The 23727-nt window shown below is 42.9% G+C and overlaps 1 protein-coding gene across 1 annotated transcript in view; it reads right to left on the bottom strand.

Moving 5' to 3' along the window:
• Positions 1–2255: 2255 nt before the first annotated feature.
• The window catches only part of RAD51B (RAD51 paralog B), a 607108-nt gene continuing 585636 nt past the window's right edge, over positions 2256–23727 (bottom strand). The window contains exons 10-11 of the mRNA XM_065940439.1: positions 12778–12856; positions 2256–2729 (exon numbers count right to left, since the gene is read on the bottom strand). Of these exons, the coding sequence (XP_065796511.1) occupies positions 2713–2729; positions 12778–12856 (96 nt within the window). The 3' untranslated portion in view covers positions 2256–2712. The remainder of the gene's footprint in view (positions 2730–12777; positions 12857–23727) is intronic.

Below are 23727 nucleotides of genomic sequence, written 5' to 3'. Positions count from 1 at the left end.
CATGGCCCCCATTTTCAATAAAAAGAGAAGAAGGCAGTGATAGATCCTCTGCCATATTCTCTGTAGTCACTTCTACCGGAAGATCCAACTACCAGTACTGCTCTGATGATTCTTTTATTTGGAAAATATTCACTGAATTCCTACTATGTGTATGGGATTGTGCTGAGTATGTCAGTGAGGGTGACTAAGAAAGGTTGTAACAGATATGAACAGAAAGAGTACAGGGGTGAGGGGGAAGAGGGGAAGAAGCAAGACTGCCAGGGTTCAAATCTACATTCCATCACATTCTAGCAAGAGACAACTTTTCTTACCTCATTCCTCATCTCTGAAGAAGGAATGATGTAAAGTCTTACCATGTGAGACTGTGAGGCGGTAAGATAAGCGGATGCAACTACAGTGTGTGTGTGTGAGGCACACATAGCAACAATGAGTGTTGGCACAATTCAAAGACAGTCCTTTACTGGCAGCTTAGTTTGTGATGAAAGTCCTGCTGGACGTTGGAGCAGGAGAGCACAGGGATTGGTTTATCTGTCAATCACTGAGCAGACAGCACTCTCTTACTGTTTTCTGGGGTCAAAAAAAAGGCCTCAGACTTCCCTGGTGGTCCAGTGGTTAAGAATTCACCTGCCGATGGAGGGGACATGGGTTCAATTCCTGATCTGGAAACTAAGACCCCATATACCACGGGGCAACTAAGCCCATGCACACATCTACTAAAGCCCCTGCACCTAGATCCCATGCTCCACAACAAGAGAAGTCATTCAAGTGAGAAGCCTGCACACCACAACTAGAGAGTAGCCCCTACTCACTGCAACCAGGGAAAGTCTGCACGCAGCAACAAAGACCCAGCGCAGTCAAAAATTGAAAAGAAAAAAAAAAAAGAGTGACCTCAAGTAGGAAGTTATTTAATCTTTAACATTTGGGATTGAGATTTGTTTTCCTCATTCCTTTCTCAGACATTCCTAAGTGCCCTGTTTAATGTGTGAACTGCTTAGCTTTTCTTTCTTGGTGGACAGTGGAAGTGCAGAGAGAGCGAATTAATAGTTACAGAGAACAAAATATCTTTCTCAACTTCCCGAATAGTCCCTGGCTGTTTCAAAATAGTCAGCTCATCTTCAGGAATTCATAGGAAATGTACAATGAATCAGCTGCAAAAACTCAGCTTGGTTTTCACAAATGTTCTATTGAAGACCACAAGCGCTCTAAAGGCCCCTTGCTCAGGAGACAGATGACCACAGTCTGGAAACTCAGTATCCTTCACCTCTTCCAGGTCCAGCAAAATCTTTCTCACACTCCAATGCCCAGTGCATTGTTTGCTCTCCAGGAATATCTTCCTTGATTCACTCCAGCTGCATAAAATGCCCTTCCTTTGGTCCTTTCAGCCTGTGACTTGGGCATTCATCTATAATGTCAACTTTATTTTATTCTACTTTATATTATAGCTGGGAGTACATGAGTCATTTCCATTCCTCATAATACACATAACCTATGTTTCTGAGCTTTGCCGTAGCATTTGGTATGTGTTCAACAAATGCTGGGTTTTGTTAAAAGACGGTCGTTTAACCATTCTTCACTGATTAGGTACCTGCTTTGTGTACAACACTCTGTTGGGCATTGACGGCAGACACGAGATAGGACAAAACTTGATTCTAGCATCCAAGGCATTTTATAAGCCTCTGAAGGGGAAGCAGACACAGAGTGATTTTATAGAGGACAGCCTGAGTGTCAGCAACAAGTTGGGGGGAAGAGGTCCCAATGTCAAAGGCTGGGAAGATTTGATGCCTGGCTTTGAAGGGGCTGAATCCCCCAGCTTTGATGCTTCATTTGGAGACCTCATGTGGTACAAGGGGTAGGCTGGATCTTCTGCTGAAAATGACAAAATTATCCTATGGGTCACCAATTGATTGATTTGCTCATTGACTGGCCCAGCCTTGGGCTTTAAATCTAAAGAAATCATTTCATCCTTTATTAAACACTGCATGAATCTCGCTCTTTGTTCTGCAGGGCTCTACACTATATACCAGTGAAACTTGAATTTACACCACAATACATGTACCACTAATGACCTTCCAAATGCCACTAATACCATACGTGCCTGCTTCTCAGTTGGATCCGAACCTGTCAGTGAATTCTGAGCCCACTGACCTCTCTCTGACACAAGAGTAGACCCCCACACCCATGCCCTCCCTCAGCCTCCCCATCCTCCAAGATTTCATTTCTGAATCAGTTACTCTTTGGAGACCCCAATTCCTTTACACCTACTCTTTTTATTTGGTGGACAATACTTTATTCGGAAATGTTCCCCCTGTAATTACAAATCCTGTTAGTCATCCTCCTCTTCTCCCCAGGGGGATTGTGGGCTTTAATTAATTAATGTGGCTAAACCGCTTTGAGGTGCCTGGTTGAAAGGTGCTATATAAGTGCAAATTATTATTATGGCTGTTGCCATCCCATGGCGGCAAAGCCTTCAGCCCCAAGCATCTAGAGACCTGAACAAAGGCCTCTTCATCTTCACCTTCCCTGCTAGGTCTGAGATGGCTGGCTCAATGGTAAAGGGTGGGGGGGGGGGGGGCAAATCTGTTACCATCTCAACAGCAATCAACTAATTAATCCCCATTATGTTGGCTTCCGTTTCCTTCTTCCAAGCAGCCGGGTCCTGTTTCATTTCACAAATCACGCCCCCATCAGCTCGAGACAAAGGTCATAGTGTCCCTATGGCCTCTGTTGGTCTAAAGGAGAAAAAAAAAGAGAGAGAGGGAGAGAAAGAATGTTTGAAAAACCATCGCTGTCATGAAATGCACTAGCTTCTCTCCAGCAGTCTAAATAAACTTCTCCTTCCGGTGGCAGTCCTCTGACATGTATACCTATCTATCTATTACTCAGGGAGTCAATGGCTTCGTAAACCAGAGACACCCAGAAACTCAGCACAGGTGTGGGCTAAGGCCCCACAGCCCTGGCTAGACTGACGATAGCTGTAAACAAAAGGGGAGCCTTTCTGGGCTGGGTGGGAAGAGGTCATCCAGAGAAGTGGGAGCTCCCCTTTAGCTTCCTCTACTGCCCCCAGGTTTCCCCTGAGAAAGCCAGCTGCCATCTGTAGCCAGGAAGCCCTCACAAAGACTGGGGGCTATGATTTAGATGTTTTGTGCTACACCTAGCACACCCCGGCCCTGAACAAATGCCTAGGGCTTCCACTGCGATGGGAGCCATTGAAAACAGCCCTGTGGGGGAGACCTGGCCTCTCGAGGGGACGCTGCTGACCAAAATGCTCCTTACAAGGTTGTGCCTCAGACCCTTTGTTAGCGTGGACGTGGGTGAGCCTCAGGGGGTCATGTCTTCATCTGCCTCCATTTATCCTCCCTATTGAAGGGCTCCTTCATGACATCGGTCAGTCTCTGTGGGAAGTGATTTGGAGAGCAACAAAGGAACTTGGGCCCTTTGGGGGGGCCTTGAGAATTCAGTAAACATCTGGACACGGAAGGCCAGGTTCTCAAGCAGTCTAGCTGCAGAGATGTCAAAAGAGAGAAAGAGCTGTGTGTGCAGTGCAAGCTCTCAGTTCTGTGGCGACATTTGTTGTCGAGAAACAGAGACACCCCAGTAGGTATATAGGAAGGTTTTTCAAAAGCTCCTCTGTTTGTCAGTTTTTGTGAGTGCAGTGCACTATTTGTCAGTTCTCATGGCATGTGTGAGGAAATAGAAGTTTCACATGGCTAGGGAGCAGCATGTGATGGATGCTCTGATTCTGTGTGGACTATGAATAACCCAAGGTTGCATAAGCCTGTCCTGGGAATTGTTGTTAAGCGTTTCTGTTATCCTTGAGCTCTGTAAAGCACTTTCTAGTCAAGGTGATTTGTTGGCTTCTCATCGGGAGCACATTTTAATTGACAAAAAAATGAAGTACTGAGGCTAAGTGATTTACACTTCATCACATGATAAAATTCAGGATCTGAACTCTTGACTCTCAGTGTTCCCTTTATTGTTGAATCAATCCATTTAGAACACATTAGTCAGCATGATTCAACATGAGTCACACGGCACTAATCAGCATTCCCCAGCGTGCCCAAATCTATCCTCAAACAGCAAAAGAAACTGGCCTCTGTCAAGAGACAATGGAATGCCGTTTTCATCTGTATTCAGGAGCTGACATCCAGTTCAAGTCCCATGTCCTCTCAGGAACCTCCCTCAGTCATCCTAGATGGAATGAGTCTTATTTCCTCTATCTTTTCAGATCCCATTGTTTGAGCCTTGATAATAGGTGTGGCAGTTTGCTGTTTTGCTTTTAAGCTAACTATTTAGATTGTCAACTACTAAAATAAGGGATTTTTTTTTTTTTTTTAATCAGCCTCTCTCTCCTGAGCAGCATGGTTTATATACAATAGATGTTCAAGAAATACCTGCTTAACTGAACTCACTGAAATGGAGCCTAAGTCATATTCCAGAAAGCTCCAAGTCCTTCTGGAAGAGATTTTCAAAGAAAATCAACAACCTGAATTGATTTAACAGCTTTGGGTATTATTACCTGGGCATTTTCACAGATGCAAATTGTTAACTCTGCAAAGATAGCCAAATGGCTTCCCGGTTCCAAAAGAGGAGTATAGATCTATTCTAACCATAGTCCAGGCCTTGGAATAAGTTTTTCTCTATAACCTTATTCAAACTGACATTTTGTTTCATGTTTTTTTTTGAAGGTGGAGACAGAAAAAACATTTTGGAAAAAAAATGTGTTTAGTCTATGACTTTGGAACTAAATTTATACCCTGCTTTGTGCTATAAGCACTAGCTCTTGTTCAAGTATTTTTCTTGAATAGTGCACAATAGCAAAACACATCCTAAGTTTCTGCTTGACAGAGATTTTGTTTTGGAAGGGGAACCAAGATTTTTGGGTGTTGATCTTTGGTGGCATTACTGACTGTGATACTCTACTACTGTTTTAGACTCTATTAAAGAATGTCCTGATACCATTTTAAACATACATTTGTTTTTTTAAGAACGGAAAAGAGATTTATCTGAGCCAAACTATTTTCCAGGTAACTCTGAGAAACTGCAATATTTATACTGCATTTGGACATTATGCAACAAATCCAGCTTTAGGGTCTGTACTATTGTACCCTGGGGCCTAATCTCTGCAACAACGCTCCTCTGAAAGAAATGTATCACTGAATATGCATGTCCTCTCTCTCTCATGATAATAGAACTCCTCAAATTTGGCTGGGCACATGGTCACTGAGATTAACAACTACATTTTCCAGCCTTACTTTCCATACATCTATAGATTGGCAGAAATAATATGTTAATAGCCTTAAGGAAGGGGGCTGCTCTTTCCTCCTATTGAATCTCTGCCCCACATAACTCCCACTACCTTGACATAGGACATGATAGCGAGCCATTTTGGATCATGACAACGAAGGCAGCCTCCCAGGCATGCTGGAGCAACAAGAGAATTGCCAGGGTCTCTGGTCCAATATGTAGGGTTGAGTTGCTGTATCAGTTTTGGACTGCATTCTTCCATAATGCTACATGAGAAAGCAGTCAACTTCTACCTTGTACACCACTGTTAATCTAGGTTATGGTTCCACCCAGCCAAATTTATGATCCAACTAAGGAAATTTCTTGAAGGATCACTATATCAATGTGACTGATCCATCATAGCTTAGGATTTCAGGATTGAAGATTCAGGATGGGCCTAGACTATCCCAATGGAGGCTTAGGAAGCCCGAGGTAACTTGTCACAGGGGCTGCCATGATGGGAGACAAGCAGGCCCAAACTCATTTCTGATTTTATGAAACATCATAGGAGCCCAGGCTGAGTACTTGGAAATGGCTACAAACACAATTCTGAGGCAGTGAGCATCACTTCACCTTTCTGGCACTCAGTCCTCTCACCTGAAAACAAAGATGAATGGAATGAAAAGATCCCTTTCTGGGAGATAGAGGAGTAGAATAATTTAAGAGGAGTAGAATAATTTTTTATCAGTTAATCATGTAACTATATGCATAAAGCACATGTGAAAGTGAAAGTACCTCAGTCATGTCCTACTCTTTGCGACCCTATGGACTATACAGTCCATGGAATTCTCCAGGCCAGAATACTGGAGTGGGTAGCCATGCCCTCCTCCAGTATCCAAACCCAGGGATCAAACCCAGGTCTCCCGCATTGCAGGCGGATTCTTTACTATCTGAGCCACAAAGAAAGCCCATGACTGTGCAGAAAATCCCTCTAGAAGCTATGGAAAGCTTACACCCCAGTGATGCAAATAAAAGAGGGATCCATAAAAAATATCTAAGAAGATTGCTCATGGAAACATGACAATGCACTTATCATTATACACAGCTACACAGGAATTGGTCCACTACTTCCAAAGGAAGCATAAATTGGTAAACCTCTTTGAAGAACAATTTGGGAAAATAAAGACAAAAATGTGCATCCCCTGGCTAGCCATTCCATTTTTAAAAATTATATATACCTAGAGAAACTCTCATACTTGCATATACCAAAAAACATGTGCAACAGGATTCATTAAGTTAACAAGTAATCAAAATTTCTGTCAATAGGGGAATGTATAACATGTGGTATATTCATACAGTGGATATGGACACCTCAGTTAAATTGAAAGAACATGATCCATGTGTATTAACACAGATATGTCACAAAGCATGATGCTAAGTGAAAAAAGCAAGTTGTGGAATGATGTATACAACAGACCATTTATGTAAATTTAGGATGCACTCAAAGCAAATATGATATTTGGATTCACGTATGTGTAGAAAAGTTTTTCAGAGTGGGAGAAAGATATATCAAACCCTAGAGAGATTTTACTTCTGTGGAGCAATGTAGAGAAGAGATAGAATTGGCTAGGGATAGGTACAAAAGAGCTTTGAACTTTGTAAGGTTATATTCCTATACTTTTTTAAAAAATCTGAAATTATGAGTTTGGGATTAACATATGTGTGTGCTAAATTGCATCAGTCGTGTCCAACTCTTTTCAACCCTATGGACCGTAGCCTGCCAGGCTCCTCGGTCCATGGGATTCCCTAGGCAAGAATACTGAACTGGGTTGCTATGCCCTCCTCCAGAGGATCTTCCCATCCCAGGGACTGAACCTGCATCTCTTCTGTCTCTTGTATTGGCAGGCAGGTTCTTTATCACTAGTGCCACCTAGGAAGCTCTGGGATTGATATATGCAGACTGCTATATATAAAATAGAGAAACAACAAGTTATCTACTGTATTGTACAGGGAACTATTCAGTATTGTGTAATAACCTATAAGGGATAAGAATCTGAAAAAGAATATATATACTGATATCAATTTGCTGCACACCGGAAACTAACACAACACTATAAATCAACTATATTTCAGCTTAAAAAAAAATCTGACAAAACGTTAAGATTTGTTAATTCTGGATGTTAGAGTCATGGGTTTGGCTTTACTATTTTCTGTACTGTTACGTATTTAAAATATTTTTTCCACATGAAAAAGAAAATCTGTCTTTGAGGCTAGCAGCGAGAGTGAAAGAAGGGTCCAAAAGCCGAGGGCCAGTGCGGGATGCTGTCATGGAGGGAGGGGATGTGAAGCAAAAAAGGGCAACGTTGCGAATGGCAGTCCTGTGTTCTCGGGCCTGGGAAGCACCTCTTGGAGCATCAGGCAGAAGCAGCTCAGGACAATGAGACAGGCATCCGTGGCCCTCTCCTCCATGCCCTGTGAGAGTGAGTTCACTCTGCTCCACTGAATCCCAGGGCTCTCTGCCAGGCTCCCAAGAGCATGCCAGACTGTGCCAGGTGTGTGGGTGATATTTACCAGGCAGACACCTCCATACCTGGATGGATGGACTCAGACTGAGAATCTTCTGGGTCACTCTGAGTCCACTGGGCAGAAACATTTAGATGGGTTACTGATTGTAACTGAAATCTGATGAACTCAGATGGTGGTATTTGGGGGCAAAGAAGTTTTCAATGAATCATCCAGTTGGCTCAGTGACTAGCAAAATGGGGTGGAAGAATCTAACCCAACTTTGTGACAAGGGAACAAACAGAGGAGATTAATGTCTTTCCCAGTATGCTTCAAAAAAGTGATCAAACAACCATTTTTGACTTTACAAGGAAAATGAGGCATATAGCTTCCCAGCTCTCAAATCATCATTTTTTGTTGTCTGAGTCCCTATGTACTGGGTAGGTGGAAAAACAGGAAACTAGCTTTGTTTCCAGAACCTTCTCTGGACCTATCTCAGGGTGCTCTGGGCTCCCCTGAGGTTCCCCATCCCAAAGTATATGCTGCTTATTCAAACTAAACTAATAAAAGCAGCACCAGAATCAAGATTCAACCTGCCTGACCTGATCTTTATTTTTTTTAAAACAATGTAAAAGCATATAATTCTGCCCTATTGAGAAACTAAACCATTGTCCTCTATCCTGTTCAAAACAACTTGGGTTTTGTTTTTCAAACACTTCCTAGATCCCTAAGTAAAAGGAGACTAGAGGGCAGGGAAGAGTGATTAAGGAGGACACTCCCCCCAACCCAGACTCCAAGCCCACTCCTGCCTTTTCCCTGGCCAACCCCTCCTAGGGTATCTGCTCCTTTGCCAAGTTGGCAGGCTTTATTACCCATGAAAGCCACGATGGCTCCAGGAAACTCGGGCTCTGGGTTGTCCCTTAGCCTCCTGTGGCATCAGCAACAGTCTGGCTGCTTTCAGGGACAGAATCGTTGTTCCCGGCCTTGACACAGAGGCCCAGGAGCCCCATCTGTGCTCTGGGTGGCACATCATTTGGGCCTTACTGGGGAAGCAGAGGACATGACCAGAACAGATGTGGATCAGGTTGGATTTCAGTCAACCCTCCCTTCCCACCCGCAGCCATGCAGTTCTGTGGACCCACTCCACGCAAGCCAATTCCCAAAGCCAAGTCTCGCTTTTCCCTCTCCTCCCCACTAGGTCCTGGCACCCCTGAGCCTCACTCTGGGCTAGTCAAACCTTTAAGCTTTCCCATTCAGTGGGCACTGGGACTTCACGGTGAACTCTGGGAGCAAAAGGAAAAATGGATTAATGGGATCTTCCCTGACCCCCTTCCACCTTTCCCAGTTGAGTAGCACAAAACAGCTGAACTCTTCCTCTGCTAGGAGCTGGTCCCTCTCAGAGTCTGAACCATCAGGAAGTTGGGGGCTGTGAGATCCCTCTCCTTGGGGGCCCAAATGTGTCCAGGGTCCGGGGGCCCAAGTATTTCCAGAGTCTTGAGCTCAACCAGGAGAGGCCAGGATCCTGGACCAGTGGAAGACAAAGAAGATGTGAACAACACAGTATTACCATGGTAACAGCCTGAGCCCAGCAGCCTCCTGAAGATGCTGGGGTGGGGGTGGCGGGGGGGTTTCTTTCTTTCTTTCTTTTTTCCTTGCGAAAGGAGAATAGTTCCGCTTTCTATTTTACTACAACAATAGCATGGATCGGCTCCTTCAAGTGTTTCAAAAAGCAGCCTGAGAAATCTCTAACCAAGCCCCTCGGTCTCCCCAGCCCGCCGTTGTATTGTCCCTCCCATTCCTGTGAACAAAGGGGCGGGAAGGCTGAAAGGGCCCCGGTGGCTGGCTTGTTCTCAGCATCCTAATCCTTGAGAACTGGGGTGGGGCGTGGCCTGCGGAGCTGGTAAATCCAATGTGGGCCTCACCTTTTATTCTCTCCCTCTCTCTGCTTCTGCACTCAGGAGTTCTTCAGGTATTATAAAACCTCCTGGTTAGCAGGCTAGTAGGAATCAAGGGACTTGCTAAGGGGATAAAAGGCACCCAGTGATCATTCCCAGGTTCACTAATAGCCCTGTCCTTCACCCCCATCCCCATCCCCGCCAAAAGTCAGGCTAACCTATTAGGATTGTTTTTTCCTGCCACGCCAGGCTGGCTCCATTACAAAGATGGAAAGTGGAGCCACAGATGCTGGCTCTCCTTTAGTTGGTACCCCAGGAACTGCCCTCACTCTTCCAGCCCTTCTCCTCTCTGTCTCTACACCCCTCAGACAAGGACTGTTTACGCCCCCACCTCCCCACAGCTGTGGGTGTCAACCTGTATGCCACTTCAGGACTATCATGCCAGAGCAACCTCTCACACGAGAAAAGCTTCTTGGCCTTGATTTCTGAGACCTTTCCAAGGTTATCACCCAGGGATCAAAGGTTTCTTTGCTTTAAACCTGGGAAATGGCACAGGTGTTTTTCAGCTCAGTCATCTGTTAAAACTGGGGGAAAAATAAGCTTTTACCTTCCAGGTTGTGGAGGTCTCAAGGGTACAACTCTACTGAGCTAAGTGAATGATAAGTACATCATTTCCTCAGAGAATCAGATAAAGGTGAAGTGGGAAAGCCTTCAGAGATCACCCAGGCTGATGACTGCAATCCAATGAAGAAAAACATTTTGCACTGCAACCGCTGTACATAAACTCATAATGCATGTACATGCACACACAATCACACAAGAAATATTTCACAAAGCAGTACAACATATGTGATACAATCTGTTATTTTCTATTCTCTTTCTTTTTTTTCCCTAATGCTGGTTGTGATTCCCTTAATTTTATTTCATGACCCACCGATGAGTCACAAAACAGTTTGCAAAGCACTGAGTCAAGGTCAACATTGTCTTTTTCAAGCTGACAAAACTAGGATTCCATAGATTTTCTCAAGAACATACCAGAGCTGAAACGGAAATCCAAGGTGGGTCTAATATAGGAGGGGCCTCCATTTTTCTGAGAATCAGAGCTCCTTTTTGCTTACTTAAAGCCTTGGGAGCACATAGCTAGAGGGGAGGGAATGCCCAGAGGTTTACATGAAGTGGCACTGCTGATAGGGGCAGAAGGTTCCTGCCGCCTCCAGAAAACCTCAGAGAGGAAGGTGTGGCTTCAAAAGCAAACAGGTGAGGCTCTGAGGTCTCCCAGACATTTTTATTTACTGGTTGGGATTCTTGCATCATCAGACACTTTCCTGAATGTTTCTATTTCCTGGACACCCGGTTCCAGGCCAGCCTCCTTTAGTAATCCACTTTCTCTCATTTTCCAACTATTTCTAATAGTCTTTCTTTGCAGCTTTCTAACCCCTACCAATTTACTGTGGTTTCAGTTTCTACTCTCCCTAAGCAACTTCCTCTTTCCCGTCAAAATCATGATCTTAACAATGAGAGTCAGAGAGGCAACTCTGCGAATCTCGCTCCCACAAATATTATCCCAAAGTTATCCAATTAAGACCAGGCTTTCAACCGTTGTTTACCAAAATGCCCAGTGATCAAGATATAGGCACCATATCAAGGCTCTCCTACCAACTATCTGGGCAGAATGTGCTCTTTTCCTCCTGAAATTATCTTGTAATCTTGTATAGAACTTCTTGAAATCTTCGTCTAAATTTGCTATTTGCTGGAGTTCTAATCTTTTAAGCAAGGCTCTAAAAATGAAAAGCCAAAGGCACACAGCACAGGGTAAACACGAGTCCGGCTCCCTGATTGCTTATTACTTATACACCCTTAGACAGTCCGTCACAAAGAGGCCTGCTGTTTGCTTTGCTTAATCTGGTCTTAAAATCTCTGCTTCTTTGTCAGAAAACAATATTTGCAATTGTAAAAAAAAATATTTACCAAGGAACTTGGATAGCACAAGTCAAAGGCTAAGAGCCAAAGGTCAGGAGTTCTTACTCCAAATTTCCCTGGACCCGAGTCCCTGCTGTGGAGCTCAGCTACCCCAAACAAACACGCTGCTTTCTGGATCCATTAAGAAGTGGATGCTTTAGAAGGCAAGGAAAGGGAGGGCTGAAGCCTGTTCCTCAGTCAGAAGCACTGTCCGGCCGGCTGCCCAGAAGTCCTGCTAGAGCTTTGTGCAAGGTGTCTCCACGGGGATACTGCAAGGGCTCACTCTATTCCACAAACTTGGGGTAAACACTCAGCTTATAAAATCCTGAAGGGCAGATACCCTCCCACAGACCACAAAGACAATATGCTCCTCGGAGTTTCTGAGCAGACGTGCGCCAAGCATCTCTGTGGGTGAGGCCTCCGGCCCAACAGTGGGGGACGCATGTGTACTCTGAGCACTTCTGTGGGGACCCTTCTTAATTTACAAAGCAGTCTGGGACATCTGACTCTCCGGGCTAAGTTAAATGGGGTTTGAAGTGACCTGCTCCTCTTCATTGTTTTCTGCAGACCTGCCATCAGACAATGCCTTTCCTAACCACCCTGATCCTACATCAGGGAATGATGCCCCTCAATCCGCTTTCTTCCCTGTTTGTTGAATTAGTTCCAGCTTGTGGCCTTGAGGGCCTCTTTTGTGAGCCAGAACTCAGGCCCTTGTCACAAAGTGCAGGTCTGCAAGGCCTGATCCCTGATCGGGACTTGAGTACAGAGGGAGGAAATGGAGAAACCAGAAGGAGGCCAAGGAAGTGGTGCTCATGGAGCCATGACAAAGGCTGCCAGCCCAGATGGTTCTTCCCGGCCAAGCAAGAATGCTTTGAGGCAGGGCTGGGTCCCTTCCCCCATGGGATCTGCAAAGAGGACTGGAGGAGTTGCAGCTCCTAGCCTGCTTGACTTGTCCCTCATTCTTGAGTTGTCCCACTCTGTTAGGGAACTCTGTAATTCTCCCTGACCTCTGTCAAATTCTTGCCACAACTGCCAATCTCTTTTATCTTATCAGGATCAACACCACCGGCCAGTTCTTCTTGGCCTTTGATTCTGTCCCAAAGGAGCTTCCATCAGGAGCAAAGCAGTAATTATCACCCACAATGGGCAGTGCTGTGCATAATTAGACGAAAGAAATGGCTTCGTCGGAAGATCTTACCTTGAAGAACCAGGCCTTCCTTCTCGATGGTGTAGACAAAGGCGGTGAAGGGTGCCAGAGGGGACTTGGCAATGAGAATCTGCACAGAAAGCATATTTGCTCAGGATTAGTCAAAGGAAATAGAGATGAGTCTCTGTTCACTCCTCTTCCTACTCGGAAGCAAAGTGGTAACATGTGACCACAAACTGTGAGGTTTATTTACTTTCAAATTATTTTAGAACCAAATGAGTGTTATTCCTTCAAACAACTGACCACTTTGGTAGGCTGTACATCAATTCCAACTATTCTATCAATGAAGGCCATATTCTTGAGCCAGTTTTAGATATAAGTTTCATCATTATCTCATATGCTTAAATAGCTACCTTTCTGCCCAAAGATAATTTAGCCTGAGCCTTTAGCTATATCCATATATTTAGCTATTTTACTAAAAAATTCAGATCTACTCCTAAAAGATAAAAATTTAACATCACTGCAAATATTCAAAATAACTTGCTAAAGGCAGAGCCATGGCAGGTTGCCTGGTTGGCCCCAACTCTTAGTCACATCCTTAGCCACATGACTACCTTCCCTCCTACTGGAGGTATAGAGTATTTCCCATGGACCTTGACCATAGGTTTGGCCACATGACTTGCATTGAATAATAGATTGTACCAGTTCTTAGCCTAGGTCTCAAGAAGCCTCACAGAACTCCACTTGTTCTTTTTATGCTTCTGCTACTGCCAGAGAAAAATATGTTCAAGCTAATCTGTTATCTCAGAAGGAGGATGAGAGACACCTGATATAGAGCTGGCCAGTTAGGTCCAATCTAAATAGCTGACCCTCAGGAGATCTGCATACACATTGGTTAAATGATTATGACTATATGCACACCTCTGTGATTTTGAAGTTGTCACAAAGCATTACTGCAGTGAGAGTTGGCTGCCATACCAACCAACATGAAGTATCAAAAATATTTTGCGTAATGGCACTCTACTACGAACATACCTACTTTAAAAGGGATGGTCATTTGATAGTTAAAAAAATTACTATTATTTAACCCTTTAGCACACTGCATGTGATTCCACAGAACCTCTAAGAACTGGTGGATTATGTATTATTATTGTATTTCTCCTGAAGGAAGATGACGAGCTATTTCCTGTTTTACAAATTAACATCATCAAAAAATAGTGATAATTTGGCACAAAGCCACTTAGGTAATCAGGGAGAGAGGGGAGAAGAAAGAAATAATTTCAAATAACCAAAGGCTTACATCTCAATCTACAACAATTCAACAAACATTCACTGTCAACTATGAGAAAGGGTGGAACAGAATGGTAGAAAGATCACAGGTTGTAGTCATGGAGTTTGAATCAAGGTTCCTCCACTAATCAACTTGATGCCTATGGCAAGTCAACTGACGCCTATGTAGTCTCCCCCAGTAGTCACCTCCTTTTTCCCTTAGAGTTAACAGCTCCCCAGGTTTCAACATTTTTATGCCTTGTTTGTAACTAGGTGTGGTGATGTGGCTAAGCTTTGACTAAGAGAAGATGACAAAAGTGACAGGTAGAACTTCTGGATTATAAGAAAATTATGGGCTCTTCACTTTCCCTTTCCCTCTTCCCCAGGGCCAGATCCAGCTTCAACCACATCCTGGGGGATGATGAAGCAACATGTGGGAAGGAAGCTGGGTGACCTCATAAATCAGCAAAGCCTCCCACCTGGTCACCTGTCCAGCTCAGGACAGAGCCACTTGTGTGAACCACTGTATTTCAGATGCCTTCGTTACTATGGTATAGCCTGAAATGTACTCAATACTTTGGCTCCGAACAACCTCACCTTTTTGAGCCTCAGTTTCCTTATAGATAAAAAGGAGAAAACAACACCCACGTAAATGAGATAATGTTGAAGATTAAGTATAAAAAATGCCTGTGTTGGGCTTTCATGGTGGAATCTGCCTGCCAATGCAGGGGACATGGGTTTGATCCCTGGTCCAGGAATATCCCACATGCTGCAGAGTAACTAAGTCCATGTGCCACAACTACTGAGCCTGTACTTGAGAGTCCGGGAGTCACAACTACTGAAGCCCTTGCACTCTAGAGCCTCTGCTCCACAACAAGAGAAGCCAGCACAGGGAGAAGCCTGTGGACTGCAATGAAGTGTAGCCCCTGTTGGCCGCAACTAGAGAAAAGCCCGTGCAGCAGTGAAAACTCAGCATAGCCAAAAATAAATAAATAACACTAAATTAACCTTAGTTTGAACATTTCCAACCAACTAACTACATACGATTCCCAAATTTCCCTTAACTTTCACTTACCTGAAGGATCCAATTCAAGTTAAATCTCAGTTTTGATAACTGCTCTAAAGTTATCTAGATAAACTAGCTCATCATTTTCAGAACAAACGAGTAGATGGTATAGGTGGACATTTACATCTTTGTGTCAAAAACTTCTCTCCTGATAATTAAAGTGGATCATTTCTGACAGAGATAATGTAGGGATGGTTCAATGTGAATTTATGGGTGCTCCTTGGTAGAAGAATAGCATGGCAGAAGAGAGGACAGTGCTTCTCAAGCTTTAATGTTGGTATGAATCACTTGCAGGTCCTGTTGACATGTAGATTTTGATTCACTAGGTTTTGAGTGGGGCTTGAGAATCTGCCTTTCTAGCAAGCTCCTAGGAGATGCTGATGCTGTGGTCCATAGACCACATTTTGAATAGCTGGGTTCAGGAAATTAGCCTGACTGAAGAGTCTAAGATGGAGAAGCAAGAGACAGGAGTCCTGGAGTCAGTTAGGGAGCTACTGTAATAATTCAGGGATGAGGAGAGAAGAGCCTAAACCACAGGTGTGTCAGGAAGAATGGGAAAAGAGGAAATGGAAAAGAGAAATAAAAAGCCTTTAGATCAAAAATCAATTTAAATAAACATATACCAAACTTCAGATCTTCATTGCCTGCATGAAAAATTGGACAGGAAAAGCCAGAAGGGTGTAAATAAACAGTATTCAATAAACTATCATACTATATTTTTGAAAATTTATTTTATAGGCCACAGAATCTTAGAATCAGAAAAAGGATGTGATATTTCAATGCAATACAATAAATGCCATCTGAACCTAAGCCTTTCAGTTCAGTGGTGCTACCCACCATAATCTGATGACTTCCTCTTCCAGGAAGCATGTACCCATTCTGTGAATAAGCCCAGAGCCGGAGCCAGAAGGATCTCACATGGAAGGTTCTCACACTTGGAAGTACCTCCTTTCCAGGCAATCAAGGAGGTTGGATAGGGTTTTAAATGAGCTATCAAAAGGATGATTGTATGCAGTTAGAAAGAGGAAGTGATCGGTTACGTCAGATGAATCCCACTTGATTTTTTGGGAAAGAACTTCCAGATTGATAGCTCAGAGGGCTACCACCAGCATGAACTATCAGATTTTCAGCAAAAAAATGTAACAAATTCTCAGTATCCTTCTGGGTAAAGTAAAGACAAGGTGGACTGGATGCTAATACCATGAAATGGATCTGAAAGCGACCAGAAGTTTAGTAACAATCTGGTATGAGGTAACAACCTCTAGTAGAAGTTACTGGATTCTATCCTCAGTCCTATCATACTCAACATACTTACTGACCTGGATGCACACACTGATGTATTCAACCACATCCATAGAACAGGGAATAGAACTAATAAAAATGGCTACCCTAGGAGAGCTTACATTCTAAACGAGGCAAAAGATAATAAATAAAATGAATATGTAGTGAAATATATCACATATTAGATGATTATATATGCTATGGAGAAAAAAAGCAGAGAAAGAGTATAGGAAGCGTATTCGATTAAAAGAGGGAGTTAAGAGAAGATCTCACCTGAAAAGTGACATTTGGACTCACGGATCATGTAACTAAACCCATTGATGAGATGCTGAATATGGCAACAGGAGACACCAAATTTGGAGGAACAGTTAATATATTAGACAACCATTATGTGAAAGCAAACCTCAATTTGGTTAGAATGTTGGGACAAATCCTATGAATCTTTAGGACACAATTTTATTGAAATACATATAAAGCCTTGTCCTTAAGAATAGGGGACTAATTTGTTCTGGTTACAGAACAGGGGAGATGAGATTTAACATTCAGAAAATGAATTACAAGTTAGTTTGCTACAGTTCAGTACCAGTCAGCTGGGAGATGTGGTTTGCAAAAATCTAGTGTGATCTCAGGTTGTATTAATGGAGACAGAGTATCTAGAACAAGGTCCTACTCTGCTCATTCAGCAAACCATGGTGGATGAAATATGTTTGGATTGGAGCCCAAATTCCTACAGGGAAACTGACAAAAGAACAACTGACGGAGAATTCCATCAAGGTGGTTAGATACCCAAACCAACCTGTGACCATAAACACTTCAAAGCAAACATGCTGGTAAGAGGCCTGGGGTAAAGGTAAATGCATATTGCTTTTAACATGAGCTTTCTGACCTGAAGATTCTCTAGTGTTATGTGGCAGAGTGAAGAAGTGTAAATTAGCTTTTTAGCTCAAAAGATTTCAGGAAAAAAAGTGATGTTTGCCACGTTGTCTTTGTGAATACATATTGACTTTTCCCTCTTTTAGACTTCAATGAGCACCCCATGCCCTTGTGCCTTTCAAACAATAAATAATCCTCTTATAAAGCAAACAACCCTCCCTAGCCGATAACTCAGGCTGCTCTGTTTCAGAAGTTCAGTCAACCTCTACAGCTGGGGTGTTCTAATCATTGTCTGACTTGTGCTGTTTTTAAGTGCCCTCCTGTATTCTTCAATACATAAGTTGTAGCTACAAATGGAAAGTAACCTGGCCAATATTTTGTTGTAACTGTAAATGGAAAGTACAAAAACAATTGTACAAAAACACACACAAAAATTTTTTTTAAGAGAAAGAAAGCAGACACAATCATAGAGTAGACAATTAATTAAACTTTCACCATTCAGTTCAGTTCAGTTCAGTTGCTCATTCATATCCGATTCTTTGTGACCCCATGGACCACACCACGCCAGGCCTCCCTGTCCATCACCAACTCCCAGAGTTTACTCAAACTCATGTCCATCGAGTAGGTGAAGCCATCCAACCATCTCATCCTCTGTTGTCCCCTTCTCCTCCTGCCCCCAATCCCTCCCAGCATCAGGGTCTTTTCCAACGAGTCAACTCTTTGCATGAGGTGGCCAAAGTATTGGAGTTTCAGCTTTAACATCAGTCCTTCCAATGAACACCCAGGACTGATCTCCTTTAGGGTAGACTGGTTGGACCTCCTTGCAGTCCAAGGGACTCTCAAGAGTCTTCTCCAACACCGCAGTTCAAAAGCATCAATTCTTCTGTGCTCAGCTTTCTTTATAGTACAACTCTCATATCCATACATGACAACTGAAAAAACCATAGCCTTGACTAGACGGACCTTTGTTGACAAAGTAATGTCTCTGCTTTTTAATATGCTGTCTATGTTGGTCATAACTTTCCTTCCAAGAAGTAATTGTCTTTTAATTTCATGGCTGCAGTCACCATCTGTGGTGATTTTGGAGCCCCCCAAAATAAAACCAGCCACTGTTTCACCATCTATTTGTCATGAAATGGTGGGACTGGATGCCATGATCTTAGTTTTCTGAATGTTGAGTTTTAAGCCAACTTTTTCCACTCTCCTCTTTCACTTTCATCAAGAGGTTCTTTAGTTCTTCTTTACTTTCTGCCATAAGGGTGGTGTCATCTGCATATCTGAGGTTATTGATATCTCTCCCAGCAATCTTGCTTCCAGCTTGTGCTTCGTCCAGCCCAGCATTTCTCATGATGTACTCTGCATATAAGTTAAATAAGCAGGGTGACAATATACAGCCTTGATGTACTCCTTTCCCAATTTGGAACCAGTCTGTTGTTCCATGTCCAGTTCTAACTGTAGCTTCCTGACCTGCATACAGATTTCTCACAAGGCAGGTCAGGTGGTCTTGTATTCCCATCTCTTTTAGAATTTTCCACAGTTTATTGTGATTCACACAGTCAAAGGCTTTGGCATAGTCAATAAAGCAGAAATAGATGTTTTTCTGGAACTCTCTTGCTTTTTTGATTATCCAGTACATGTTGGCAATTTGATCTCTGATTTCTCTGCCTTTTCTAAAACCAGCTTGAACATCTGGAAGTTCACGGCTCACATATTGCTGAAGCCTGGCTTGGAGAATTTTGATCATTACTTTACTAGTGTGTGAGATGAATACAATTGTGTGATAATTTCAGCATTCTTTGGTATTGCCTTTCTTTGGGATTGGAAGGAAAACTGACCTTTTCCAGTCCTGTGGCCACTGCTGAGTTTTCCAAATTTGCTGGTGTACTGAGTGCAGCACTTTCCCAGCATTGAAATAGGATTTCAATGCTGTGATTTGAAATAGATTTGAAATAGCTCAACTGGAATTACATCACTTTCACCATTATGATGACCAAAAAAAAAAAAAAAAAAAACTTTCATACATTTCTACCTCAATTTATTTCCTAGAAATATGTTCTGAATTCTCAATGGGATTGCAAAGATCAAGGGCATTGCCTTTGATCCCATACCCTTCCATTTCATAGAGCCCAGTTCAGTGTCTTGCATGTGTGGTCTCTGAAAATGACAGATGGACATTTTCCTCACTGTTCCTCACATTATCCCCATGCTATATGTGTGAAGGTTTCTCTCAGTGTACAGGTGAAACCCTGGAAGCCTGGGTACTCTAAATAAAATATGGGGGGGGGGGGGGAGTTGGCTCCTGGAGCTCGCTGGCCTCCCTGTACAGACTCTCTTCTCCTTTTATATCCCTCCACTCAAGGTACTGAACTGAGAGCTGGTTTAAACCTTCTAGTGCTGAGGAAACTTTACATTTTGTATTTTAATCTAAGATTGTCAGAAGAGAGTGATAGAACTAAAAATGGAGGAAAGTCTTATGGTTTGGGGTGGGTTGGAGGATTTTTCAAGGGCCCCACAGTAATGATAATGGAAGCAACAACAAATAGACATTATTCCTCACAATAGCCCCCTGAGGTAGATAGCTTATAAGTGCTGAAGACAAGATTCTGGCCCAAGCCAACTAGTTCTATAGTTTGTACTTTCAATCAGCATGATGGTAACCTCTAATCTGTCATGCATAGATAAATCCACATCCAAGGGATAAGACATCAAGGAGGCAGAATACACAACAACAAATAAAGGCATTTGCTTTCCAGCATGGATACCGCACAGTTCAAGACAAAGAAGGACATCCATGAAGGTTGACTCAGAGGTTCACAAGCTTCCACACTGATCATCTTCCTTCTGTCCTTCCTGTCTCAATGTCCAAATCCTACCTACTCTTGGAATGCTGTAAAAATGCTGCCTCTTCCAGAAAGCTCATGCCAATTTCTCTAGCCTGAGGTAATGTCTCTTGAATCTATCACACTGTATCTGTAACCTCTCTAATAGTACTCACTGTTTTCTCCAACATTTTATAGTTAATGCCCCTTGAATTTATTACCATGTGTTTGAAGGCGGAGGACATCATCATCATTGCTGCTTCTCCTAGTCCTAGCAACCTCCAGTATGCTGTTTTATGCATAACAGAAACTCAATTATAAATACAAAAAAAAAAAAAAAAAAATGGTGACTCTCAGAAGCTCTGACTCATGCCTATTTTGAGGGTTTATCTGGCAACCCATCCCCAAAGCTGGGGGACTCAGAAGATGCCATATAGCAAAGTGCAGGCTGCCCCATCAATCACTGCCAAGACTTTCGGCTTGGGCAGGACCACAGTCAAGTCTTTGGTTTCAGCTTGCTATAGCATCACATGTTTTTCCTGGCCTGATCCCACTTCCAAGAGGCTCAGAAAGTGGAAAAGGAGCCACAGAACAGAAAGTGCTGGGCATAGGAACCTCAGGCATCCTCCAGGATGGTGACACCTTCTAGAGAGAGTCCTTGTGTCCCTTAAAGTACAGGTGTGACCCTCCTCGGGAGCAACCCAGCCTACCCTTCTCCTCCATGGGTGGCCAGGAAGGTCAGTGTGAACAAGACAGCACAAAGACATCAGGAACCTTAGGTACAGGCTCTCCCGGAGGCTGCTTTTATAGAATTCTGGTTCTGGCAGGGTATATGAGTTTCTGCAAAAGAGCCCTGACTTTAGGAAAAAGTGAGTTTTGCCTTTGTGGCCCAGGGAAGCAGACATGAATAGGCAGCCATGTGCTGAGGGTTAGCTGGCACCAATCCTTCCACTTTCTCTTCTCTGACTCCTGTGCCAGGCAGGCTTCCTTTAACACTGCTAATGAATCCTTCCTCTCTTTTATTTCCTTCCCTTTCCCACCCATTACCCCAAATCTCATATTGGTCGGGGGCAAAGGGCAGAGTAAAATGAGCTGGCAGAAGGAGAGTGTAAGCACAATTTCTTCCTGCAGGGGCAGGTGGGAGGCCTGGCTTTCTTTCTAGCCCTTTCTTTCCATCCACAAAATGCAGGGACCAAAGACATTGTAATGTGTTCAGCTAAGAAAGCTGGGGTGAGAAACGGTTGAGTTGGATAGCTCAGAAATAGGAATTTGCATCCATCCACAGATTTCTAGCTTGCTAATTTTTTAACCCTATCTCAGTCTCCCCCATGATCAGCAGGATTGTGTGGCAGTTGATGAACTCACTGGCGGTGTCCTCGTTAAACACTTCTAATATTTACTTCTGTGCACAAGGGATCTGCTGAGAAGGAAGGGAGCAAACCCACTGACTCTAAAATGTCCTTCAACAGGGACCCCATTATCTCATTTCGCCTGGATGTCTGGGCTAATAAAACCTTTTGCAAGCTAACCAAACCTTTCCTCTAGCTGTGCCAAATGTCTGCGACAGAAATCCTTCATGCCAGAGATTTTCCTCCTTGTCCAAGACTTAGAAAAAGGTTGTTTTCTCAGCTGCTTTGAAGCCCAGGAAGAGAGCCAGGGAGGCAAACAGGCCAGCCAGTCTTGCATCAGATAATTCAACAGGCTTTTGATAACCTCGAGTCTTCTGTCCTTTCTCCAGGTTGAGCTGGACTCTCCAAGCCAAGGGACAGAAAGGCCGGAAATGCTCCAGACAGGAAGATCTCTGTGGCTGGAAGGAGGCCACAGGAACAGGGTGGCTTGAAGCATACTCAGTGATCCTCAAAGGAATTCCCTAGTCATTGTGTTAAGAGAGCTGGAGGGAAAGGTGGCAGAGATCCAGGTCCCAGTACAGATCTGGACTGTATATTGATTAGAATCTGCTTCATCACTTGGAAGACCACTCTCCGTGGAACATTGAAGCCTCAGTACCAGCAGCTTTGCAAGGTTATGAGGGGAGAGTAGAGAAAGGAGAATGGTGTCTACACTGCCTTCTCAAAATAGGGAAGCCAGATCTGTTGTAGTAATACAGTGCTGGAAAATGACAAGGTGGAAAAATGCACTGTACTTGAGCAGGCATGAACTTAATTTATCTACATGTGGCCTATTTCACAACTTTTCCTACAGAAACTGGGGGCAGAAATCTAAAGTTGATCTGAATCCCTTATGACATATAATGCTAGACCCTGGGAAGATTCTCCTAGAAAGTTTGGCCCTGAGGCTACAAGATCTTATTCCACACCGCCCCCCCCAGAGTATCATTATGCTATTTCATAACATCTCTCTGGGTGAGGTGATTGTTTAAAAATGTTTATATAATACATTAGGTTCCCAAAGTTTATAAACTAAAATAACTTGCTCCTTAAAGAAAACATTAATTTCTTCAGATCAATAGGTTATTAACTTAGTAAATTATGCAATGGTAATAGTTCAGGTCAGAGTGGTATTTTGAGTTTATTATTTTTCCTATCATTTTATTATGAAAAATTTCAAACATGCAGCACAATTAAAAGAATTTTATAGTGAACACCCATAAACCTATCAAGTAGATTCTACCACTAACATTTCTATAATACTTGTTTTTATTACTTATCTATCCACCAACCCATCTTAGCTTTATGTTGTTGCATTTTAAAGTAAATTGCAAACATCAGTGCACTTTCCCCTACGTACTTCAGCATGCATATAATTAATTATAAGCTTAGTATTTGTCCATATATTTGAAAAATCATGTTAGGTTTCTTTTTTTCTTTTTCCAGTGAACTTTATATGTGGTTTGAAAGTGTTAGTGATTTTTTCCAAATTATACTAAAATTCGAGAGAATTTAGTGTCTACACATATATGGTAGCATGCAAATTTATATAGTCAAAGAATATGGGTCATTATTTCTATATTAAATATCAACTTTATTGAGGTGAATATGCATATAATGAAATTCTTGTTAATAATTTTATTTATCTATTTATTTTTGGCTCTGCTGGGTCTTCATTGCTGTGCTGGCTTTTCTTTAGTTGTGGTGAGTGGGGACTACTCTCTAATTGCAGTACGAAGGTTTCTCATTGCAGTGATACCTCTTGTTGCCTGTGTAGCACAGGCTCTCGGGTGTGCGGGCTTCCGTAGTTGCAGCTCCTGGGCTCTAGAACACAGGCTCAATAGTTCTGGCACATGGGCTTAGTTGTTCCTTAGCATGTGGGATCTTCCTTGCCCAGGAACCAAACCCGTGTCTTCTGCATTGGCAGGCTGTTTCTATATCACTGAGCCACCAGGGAAGCCCATACAATAAAATTCTTAATATAGGTATTTAAGTTATATATTTCCCTCCAACCACTGCTTTAGCTGCATCTCATAAGTTTTGGTATGTTGTATTTTTGTTTTCATTTTCTCAAAGTATTTTCTAATTTCCCTTGTTATTTATTGACGTGTTGCTTATTTAGAAGTATGTGTGTGTGTGTTTAATTTGTACACATTTGAGAATCCCCTAAATTTCCTTTTATTATTATTAATTTAGATCAAAAACCAGAAGAAGGGATACATAGGGTGAGGTCCCAAACAAAGGAGTTTCTGTCCTAGTGGAGCTTGGAGCCCAGCATGGTGGCCTAGGGGAGTGTTCCCCAATG

This window comes from Muntiacus reevesi, chromosome 7 (genome assembly GCF_963930625.1).
Source record: "Muntiacus reevesi chromosome 7, mMunRee1.1, whole genome shotgun sequence".
In the NCBI taxonomy this organism is placed as follows: Eukaryota; Metazoa; Chordata; class Mammalia; order Artiodactyla; family Cervidae; genus Muntiacus; species Muntiacus reevesi.
The sequence above is the reverse complement of the archived record's forward strand: the minus strand, read 5'-3'. Positions and strand labels throughout refer to the sequence as shown.